Source organism: Phaseolus vulgaris, chromosome 1 (genome assembly GCF_000499845.2).
Source record: "Phaseolus vulgaris cultivar G19833 chromosome 1, P. vulgaris v2.0, whole genome shotgun sequence".
NCBI classification, from domain to species: Eukaryota; Viridiplantae; Streptophyta; class Magnoliopsida; order Fabales; family Fabaceae; genus Phaseolus; species Phaseolus vulgaris.
Window position 1 is genome coordinate 1,941,533 of NC_023759.2, and position 10,164 is coordinate 1,951,696.

General features: G+C 30.8%; 1 protein-coding gene across 2 annotated transcripts; it reads right to left on the reverse strand.

Moving 5' to 3' along the window:
* Positions 1 to 595: 595 nt before the first annotated feature.
* LOC137816509 (probable E3 ubiquitin-protein ligase RHG1A) lies at positions 596 to 6,210 on the reverse strand. 2 transcript variants are annotated; one of them, XM_068619674.1, is made up of 7 exons: positions 5,733 to 6,210; positions 4,892 to 5,015; positions 2,859 to 4,597; positions 2,432 to 2,482; positions 1,593 to 1,691; positions 1,183 to 1,323; positions 596 to 1,056 (listed from the first exon to the last, which is right to left on the reverse strand). In XM_068619674.1, exons 3-7 carry the CDS (start codon positions 4,503 to 4,505, stop codon positions 925 to 927), a joined length of 2,070 nt encoding a protein of 689 aa, XP_068475775.1. In that variant the 5' UTR covers positions 4,506 to 4,597; positions 4,892 to 5,015; positions 5,733 to 6,210; the 3' UTR covers positions 596 to 924. The 2 variants fall into 2 exon arrangements, with proteins under 2 accessions (XP_068475775.1, XP_068475774.1); XM_068619673.1 differs by lacking the exon at positions 4,892 to 5,015 and having other exon boundaries at positions 5,733 to 6,201.
* Positions 6,211 to 10,164: the final 3,954 nt, after the last annotated feature.

Genomic DNA, 10,164 nt, shown 5'->3' on the forward strand with positions numbered 1-10,164 from the left:
ATGGTGTTAATGTTGCCTTGTGTAAAAGTAATAGTAAAATCTTGTATAACTAAATCCTTAAATTAAAATCATGCACTCTGCATTTAGGTTTTATATGTAAATAATATTTACTATTACAAGGGAAATAATAAAAAAATCTATATTTGCAAAGGAATGTTGGTTGAGATTTCTTCTCATTTATATCACTACATAAATTATGATAATGTAAATATTCATACATACTACACAAATAAATAAATAAAAATATTTGTACTTTTAAAAAAAATCAAATTTCTTAGATCTCATTGAATCGATTTAGAATACTCCTATGGAAAAAGTGTTTTCACAAATTATAAAATAGAAAATAAGATAAAACTATTTTTGCATGAACTATAATCTACTTTCATGAAGCATTCTTAAGAACTTCCTAAACAAGATGAAAACATATTGAATAAATACAATATTTTTCCATAAACTCTTTCAACTACATATCAAATATGACAGATAAATTATTTTAAAAGAAAACACAATGCAAGATTAGTATTTCACATTTAATCATTTACCTTATAATCCATAGATGAATCACATCATAAACCGAACAAAAAGCAAAAGAATATGAGCAATGTGTAAAAAATTTGATAAATGTATAAAACAAGCCTTATAAACTACAGTTAAGAAATGTTCCTTTATCCACACCAATAATCTCATGTGTCACTTTAACATGAGATCATTGGCTTCTACAAATAAACAAAAAATGATAATAAGAAATTTGGCTAAGGCTTAAGAAGATGGGCCATTTAGAAAAGCAGCATAGCACCAGAAACTTCAGCTACAATTCAGCAGAAAATTCTGATTAATGGTGCCACTTTCCTTGGCCTCATTGTTCATCTTCTAAGCTAAAATATTTTTGATACAAGTCTCATGTTTTCAAGCCCTTGACATGGCTCATGTTTTCAACCCTGTTGTCTTACAAATGGGACACAGATTCTTATGCATTAGCCACTGCTTAATGCATTCGGTATGGTAATCATGCCCACAATCCAGTGACCCTAAAGCATCTCCATCTTTGTACTCCTCCTGCACATAACATAACACAAGTTATTACACCAATCTGCACAAACATGCACAGAACAAAAGTAATCACAGGTTATATATAACATGAACATGCATGCTGAGGAAAAAGTAACATGTAGCCAAGTTTACCTGACAAACACAACAGGGTTCTGCCTCATGCTGAGAACCTGGTTTAGCTGAATACTTCTTATTTTTCATGTGTTTTAATATGGTCTCCTCATTCAAGCCAGTGCTCACATTTCCAATGCGTTCTTCCAAAGCCAATAGCTCCTATTACATTCATAAATGTTACACAATAAGAAACTCTCAAAAGGGGATGCAAGATTGAGAAAAAAACAACAACTTGTAACCCAATTGGGAGAATAGAAGGTATAGAAGGTGTTAGAAGACGTGTGTGGCTAATTCTACCATGTGGATTTGGGAGTAACATGTTCGATTTATGATGTATTGAGGTGATATATGAATATAATATTTTGTTCTTGATTGATAAAAAAAACTCTCAAAAGGACACATAAGAGTATGTTGAAATAAGTTTTTACCTCATAAGACATGTTATCAACATCAAGTCGCATATCCCTGTGTCGATCATGAATATCAGCAATTCCAGCGAACACTGAATGGTCCAAGATCATAACATCCTGTCACAAAATCAAACCACATGTCTTACAACACAAGCTTAGTATCAGTTTTCAAATCACATCACTTTCCAGCTGCTTGATTTTGTTGGTTGCAGATGTAATTTCCCCAAATCAAAACAAAATCCATTGAAATATATAAATTTCAACTACACCCTAAGCAGTTTCCATTTGCAGGCAAATCAGAAGATCTATACCAACAAAACTTATTGCACATGATCGAACTCATGCTAGTTTCCAGACTCCCAAACTCTTACACAAAGAAATCACTAGATCTTTTATTATCTTTTGAACTCCACAGCCAGATTTCATGGCCTCAACATCAGTTGAACATCTTAATATTTCTTGGATTCCAAGCAACATTCTAAAGAAAACATAAGCACGCAGAGATCACTACAGATTACATAAAACACAAAATTTCATATAGGAAAAATCAGGCTTATTTTCTATAAAAGAACAAAGTATACAATTTGTTTAACTTTAACCTTTCTTCTACTCATTCTTACCAACTATTTTTTGTTCTGTAATGTCCATCGGATATGAACAGAAAATTCCTTGGTAACTTAACAATTCAATGGTACAACAGATAAACAATAAAAGAGGACAAGCAAACATATACAAAAATTGAACCAGTTTGAAGCAACTGTGGCACTGTTAGCAGAAGATAAAAAAGGTAGCCAAGAAAGTTTTACTCAATATCAGTGCATTGTCAACATATATAATTAATTAGAAATAAAACTAACCTCAAATCGTAGGTTCCCACCCCTACGCATGAGGCCCAATACATTGCGGAGCTGCACAAAAGCAAATGTAAGTCCAAGAGAACAATTATTCGTTAAAAGAAGATAAAAATACTGCAACTCAAAAGGGTAGCAATAACAGAGCTTGGAAATTGTCATCGTTTAGCCAAAGTGTGACTATTGCCATACTTTCTCAAAGACTTCATTTTTTGCTTACTAGAAATCATTATAACTTGTTAAATTCAAAAGGCCTGAGCCTAAGATCAAATATTTATTTCAATGAAAAAAATGTGATTTTTTCAAAGAAAAAGAGGTTGATATCTCAGATGCCTCCATTCATCCAAGACACACAATAAAAGAAACAATCTTTTCCAGCAGTTCAAACTGCAATAATGATATGCGAGAGAAGAGTTGAATATATTATACACACCTCAGATACAAGTCTACTACTTCCTTCACCAGCAGCAGCCAATGATCGTAAAGAATACTGAATTCCAAATTCACCATCACCTTGCCTCTCAAATGGGTTTACCCCAGATGAAGTAGAAGGGCCACGGAAGGAAGCATAATTGTTGCTTGAACTTCCAGCAGCTTCCAAACCAGGAGAAAACAAAGACCGGCGAACATATTCTGATAACCTGCGAGGATACTGCTGAGGATTTGGGCGAGAAACCCACGCCGGAGCAGATGGTGGATTGACAGCTGAATTTGAGCCTGCCCTCGATAAAGAACCAACATTTCCTGGAATACTTAAATTTGCACTATTTGAAGCTCTAGCTGGATTTCTAACCACATTTCTTAAATTGGTTGCAGGCACAAACATGGGGTATTCTACAATGTTTCTAGGCATACTTCTTGAACTTGGTTCCTCGTTTGGTAAATTATTTCTATCTGCACATATAACTGGGTTTGAAGGATGATTGTTTGCTGAGCTTGAACCTCCATTCCACCTGAATGGCTGCACATTCCTTGGTAAAGCTGGAACATGGATTACAAGGGGCTGGCTTTGAGGAACCATAGTATCAACAGGTGGTGCTGACCTCAAGTCCAAAGAATTATCAACAGGGTGAAACCTTTGCAACATTGGAGAGGATGAAGAAACACCAGAATTCCTAATAACACTCCCACTTGAGATTGCAGGGGGGGGAACTGAAATTTGTTGACTTGAAGGATTTATCCTCACACGAAAATTCCTGTGGAAGTTTTCTGAGCTTCCTGCAACATTTGACCAAGGAATGCTCTCAGAAGCTCCATCCCCAGTACTCAGACAGAGTCTTGCATTTACCTGTTCTGTTGAGGCAGATCTGTTAAAACTGCTTCCACCATAATCCTGAGTAGGAAGAGTGTTCCAAGTACTACCATCTGTATGCTGAGTATAGCTAGAACTTCCACCACCTGAAGATTGCCCAACACTTCGTTCAACAGCCTTTCTTTTACAAGATACACGGCGGGTGTCTAGAGAACAACCAGGCCTACCATCAGTATCCTCAACCAAAAAGCCATTAGTGCCAGAAGGAAGCAGAAAAGGACCAGAACCAATTGAAGGTGGAAGATGCTCATTTACCGGTCCACTAGACTTGTTCAAGTTAGGATGTTCCACACGATAGCCATTATCAGTGACAGTGACACTATCTGCTAAGCTTGCATTTAGGTTGAGATTCTGAGGCACCAAGTGAGAATTGGAGCTGCGCATATACATGGAACTTGTATTGACATTGTCCAATGAAAAAGTATTGTTTGGTTCAAAGCGCCTCTCTTCAAGTCTTGGACCAGCTATAGGACCAGAACTTATTGAAGATGATAATCCTACCTCTCCTTTCTGCTCATTGTTAGTAACCTCATTCTGAGTATTACTGGAACTTGGCTCACCTAGGCTCCATCCACTAAGGTTCTGCCATTCATGGTTTATAGGATTTGCGTACGACGGGTTTAAATCACTGGGGGGAAGTGCAAAATGATTCTCTGAAGGATTACGCATATTGTTCCAGAAAATATGTTGCTCAACTGTAGCAGTACTTGATGTATCAAATTCTATGGTTTCTTGCAAGGAACCAATTGTGCCTCTCTGCCCTTGCATTGAAGATATCTAAAGTTTCCAAACACAAAAAAGTTAACTGTATGAGAGGAATCCTCAATGAAAAAGCTCGTCACACACTTGGCTTAGCAAATCTGTCCAACAAGCAAGAAAGTGAAGATTAGGCATTGAAAATGGGCATATCCAATTCACTTCAAGTAAAATGCTGTAAATCACATCAAATAGTGATCATTGTGGCTACTCAGATTCAGATAACTATTTCAAAATGCATAATGTCACCAAAACTCTAAAAGCAACCAGTTATCCTAAGCTTGAAAGCTCCCATTTCCTCTATAATGCATCACAATTGCATATCTATTAGTAAACTGAAAATTGTAGTGGCAGCAGCTGAACATGAAGAAGCTAAATCCATTAGGTGGATAGCATACAAGATTTCTATCAATCACCAGACACATTAGATGGTATCTGTTGAAAGCTGAAAGCCTGAAACCATGATGGGGGACGGGTGAAGCAACCACTGGCAGAGGACTTACCCACCTAAGAGGCAATCATCTGTATTTGTTTCAGAAAATTGTTATACATGAACAGCAACAGTTGACAAAAGAATAGCTCATGTGTTGTGCACACAAATTTTACATCATGGCACAATGAAATGAAACACTTTTATATCATACACACCAATGAAATCAATGTAAAACTAAACTTCCCAAACACTAAGCCGGGGAAGGAGAACAAGGAGAGTATTTTTCAAAAACCACAAGCAACAACCATCACAACTCAAACACCTCTTTCATCAGCTAAGGAACCCTACAGTACAAAACCCAATAATGCAGCATTACCAATTGATTAACACCTTAGAAAATTATCCACACAGCAGAGAAAGAAGACCATAACCCCAAGAATAACAATAAAGTCAACTCCTTTTTACAGAACATGAAGAACAAGACAAAAAGAAAAACGTAAAAAAAAAATGAAAATTTTCGGAGATCAGCAAAACTTTTGCAACGTTTCAAACCAGGGCTGGATTAAACATTTCAACAGCCAAACAAAACCAATAAAGTTTATCAGAGGGGGGAGGGGAAGCTGTAAAATGTTAGGTAACCATTTACACAGCCCAAAAACATTGGGAAAAGGCTGAATACTCCAATCAAACCCCAGAAACATTTTTAAAAGCCCAGAAAAATACAAACTTTATAGGTTTTGAATCCAAGAAAACCACAGAGTGATCAGACCAAAGGAGATTGAAGAAAAGGGTGCAGGAAAACTTACAGAAAAAAATGAAACAAGGCCGATCTATCTGGGAAAAAAATCATAAGATGACTAATTGAGAGAATAAGCAAAGAAAGCACCCCACCCCTTTGTTGTGGATGCTTTTTTTATTGGATTTGTTTATATTTTTTTTCCGTTTCCACACTTGAGGTGGAAAAAATAAAACAAAGAAAGAAGAAGAACTGAGAAATGGAAAGGGGAAGAAGAAGAGAAAGAAGAAGAAGAAGAAGAAAGAAGAGAAAAGGGTGTTGTTGCTCTTGTTGGAGGATGAAGAAATGATATCAAAAAATGAGATAGGAGAAATGAAAATTTGTGAGGAGAGATTAAAGAGGAGCAGTAATCTTCAATTTAGGAAAATAAAATAAAATAAAATAAAACAAAAGTTGCCCAATAGATGAGAGAGTGTATGCAAAAGTCATAGCCTTGGTGGTGGTAGAGACAGACACACAGCAGCTTCCATCCCAAAATCAATTTCACCATTTTACTATTATTATTTATTATTTACATTCACACACACACAAAATATTTTTTTAGTATAAATAAATACAACATAAAATCTTAAATGAAATATTATTATTAGCACTAATCACATTATTTTACAGTCATGATTATAGTTAATCTCAGCAATTACTGTTACAAAAGATTTCATCTTTCCTTCTTCTTTATTGCTATCTAGTTTATTAAGATTAAAGATAGTAGTAATTAATTTACTTGATGATAATAAATTTATTCTAAATTACATTTTCTTCAGAATCATTATGTCATTAATTAATTAATAATCTTCTTTTTAAATGTTTGTTCAATGCATCCCCTCACTAAATAAAAATCAAAACTTTATGATCAAGTTTATGAAAAAAAACCTTTTTTTATCAACCAAGTAAAAATTAATTATGGTAATTGGTGATTTATTACTTTATTTTTCACTGGGTAATCAATAATGTGACCAAAAGCTGAAAGGGTGTGTCTCTTTGGCAGCTTACCAAATGGGTCCTTCTTTCTTCTGATTTTTTTTCCATGAAATTAAGAAATGCATCATCTTTCTCTGCCTTCTGTCTCCACACACAACAAAATAACATAATGCTAATAAATGAATAGTCTTGCCAACACAAACCCCACTTCTGCACAAAATTTTAGTATACTCAAAAGTTTTAAAAAATTCAAACTTTAATTAATTTCAGTGTTCCTGCACTTTGTTTTTAATTCAAACTGTTTTAAAAATTATATTTTTACAAATTCATCAAAGTGGGCACAATAAAATAATAATAGTAATAATAATAATAATAGTAATAATAATAATATTATTATTATTGGTTGTTGTTGCATTACATCTCCTTCACGCCAAGCACCCACTTCTCCATGACCATTTCTCTTTTACCATGTCATTTCACATTTACACTGTCACATGCTCTTTCTTTTTTCTTTTTTCTTTTGTTTTTTTTTTTGTTGATTTTGATTTATTAATAAATAATAGTGCACGTGGCTTTGGTAATAATATCTAGGGTCCACAAGGGATGACTTGCATTTTTCCCTCTTTTCTCTATTTGTTGTGTCCAAAATCTTGGTGCTTGTTTGGATGAATTTTGACTAACTATTTATGGACTTAATTTTTTGTTGGTGTTGTTTTGTCTTTCTCCACACACATGATAGTGATATGTTCATACCCTTGTTTTGGTTGGGTGAAGAACTTAGAAGGGATAAATAGTAAATAAAAATGACCAAATGTGAAACATCCTAGGAGGGTCACTAAATTTTGTGTCGGTACAATTTTAGGTGAAACTTAGCCAAAGTGTTAACATGTGCTTCCCCAATGTGGTTCTATGGATTGTGATCATGCTACACTAACAAACAAATAAAGACATTGGTCCTAGAAATAATTTTGAAAAAAAAATATAAATTTATTATATCTATTAAAAATTAACCATTTTTTTTGTATAATCAAAATGAATTAGTTCATAAATAACAACTTGTGATGATGATGATGGTTGTTTTCACTTGTATCCACTAAGTAATCTTCATAGTTTTTACTATAATTAATAATGGCAAAATTAAACTTGAGAGTTACAAATGAATTAATAATGAAGCAGCTAATTTTATAAAATTATAAATGAATTAATAATGACAAGGTTACTTCTATAAAATCATAAATGAAGTAATTATGGTAATATTAAATTTTTGTAAAATTATTACATTTGTTATCTGTTAACTGATTTATATTCATACGTTTAAAATTTGAATACAACATTTATTGTACATTGATGAACTAATTGTGACTTTAAAATACAAATACAATACACATGTTACAATGATTTTGTTTTTCTTAACTATATTATTGACATGGAGTATAATCAAAATATGAAATTATTACTTTTAGTTCTTATTAAAATTTTATTTTAATTTTGACCAAATTTTATTATGACATTTCTCTTGTGATAGATAAATAATATATTTTGTTCATACATTAAGTTTTTTTTAAAGATATCACGTATTAGTATTATATCAAAATCTTAATAAATATTATTTAAAAGTATTGCATAATAAAATTATATCAAATAATGTTTTTATATGTTACTAATTATATCAAATACTATTTTTTTTAATATATGATTGTTTTTATTTGAAATGTTAATCCAAATTATATATAATATCTATATATAAGAGTTTTTATAAAAATAAATAAAATTATATCAAATATCATATTAACATTAAAGAAAATTAAAGGGGTGATTATACACGATAAGAACATCTTCAAATATAAATCAATTATAGAAACTAAAAATAATTAGTTGTTGTAGTGATTAAATTAGAAACCATTTTAGAGACTAAAAAAAATTGGTTTTTAAATTAGTTTTTATTATTGTTAAATAGTTTCTAATTAGTTATCAAGATTTTAACTACCAATTATTTAGATTCTAAATCTGGTAGCAAAAACATTGATTGCTAATCAAATACCAATTTAGAAACTATTTAACAATAATATAAACAAATTTAAAAACTAAAATTTTTTTTAGTCTTTAAAATGTTCTTTAATTTATTCATTGTATCAACTATTTTTTTTTTCTAAAATTAATTTTTATTTTATATATATATATATATATATATATTTTAGTGATGGTACATGCAAGCAAATTTATGTATAAAATTTTAGTTTGGTTTTAAAGAGGTGTGAATGGCAGCTTCCATCAGCACCACAAACAACACCTTTCCTTTCTCTTTAATTCATTTTCTTTCTTTCTCCATCAAAGCTTAGTCACATGGGACATTCTGTTTTATTCTTTTCTCAACTCACTTCATCTTTTTCACTTTTTCTTTCTTTCTTTTCTCTTCTCACAGTGTTGTTCTTCAGTTTACTATGGTTACTAATTTGGTTTATCATATTATTAATATCAGTTTATTGTGTTATTATTATACTCAGGGTACTTATTCATATTCTTTACTTCATAATATAATTAGTATAAAAATAAAACCTAAAGAGATACTTGTATATTTTTTTTTATAAAAGTTTTAGTTTTCATGTTAGACATCGTTATGCAATTTGACATCTCAGTTAGGCTGACACCTCAATTAACAACAATCATCTGTCATCACATGAAAATGTATTATTAAAAAAAATAAAAAGAAATAAAATACAAAAATATGGAAAGATTAGACCAAAACCCACATGTTAACAAAAACGATACATAAATAGACTTTACCTATTCATAAAGAATTATAAGAACAAACTACATGGAAGTCTATTATACCAATAAAATGATTATTTATGAATGAAAAGATATTTGAATGTAATTATATCCTAAATGTAAAAACTTGTTACCCACCTTTTTTTTATATATAATAATAACTATAAAATGTATGTTTCTTGTAGAATAATGTAACAGGTATGTGTGTTATTTTGGTTTGTATCATGGAAGAGGTATACATGTATCTGCACTTATTTTCTTTAAATAATTAGTAAATAGTTTTTTAAAAAAATAAAAAGTATAATATTATTAAAATTTTATTATTTTCAATATCATATAAAAAGAAATAAATTATAAGGAGATAGATTTTAAAATATAGTATCTAATATTTTAATAATTTTAACAATAGAAATAAATATAAAAATAGGATATATATATTACTTTCTTCTTCATACCCTATTTAAAAAGTCAAATAACATTTATTGTTTTTACTATAAATAAACAATGCATTGATAAATCTGACTTTGTTTTTTTAAAATTTGGAAACTAAGTTTTTTTTTTTAAAAAAGAGAGGCTATCACTAAAGTATTCTTCAACGTTTAAGTAAAAATTTGTTAGAAAAAATACAATGTATGTTAAAGTAATAAGTAGTTAGTAAATATTTCTATAATATATTTCTAGATTTTTTGACTTTTAATAAATAAATTAAAGATAAATAAAATAAAAAGATTAATTAACAAATTTATTATTAGTGA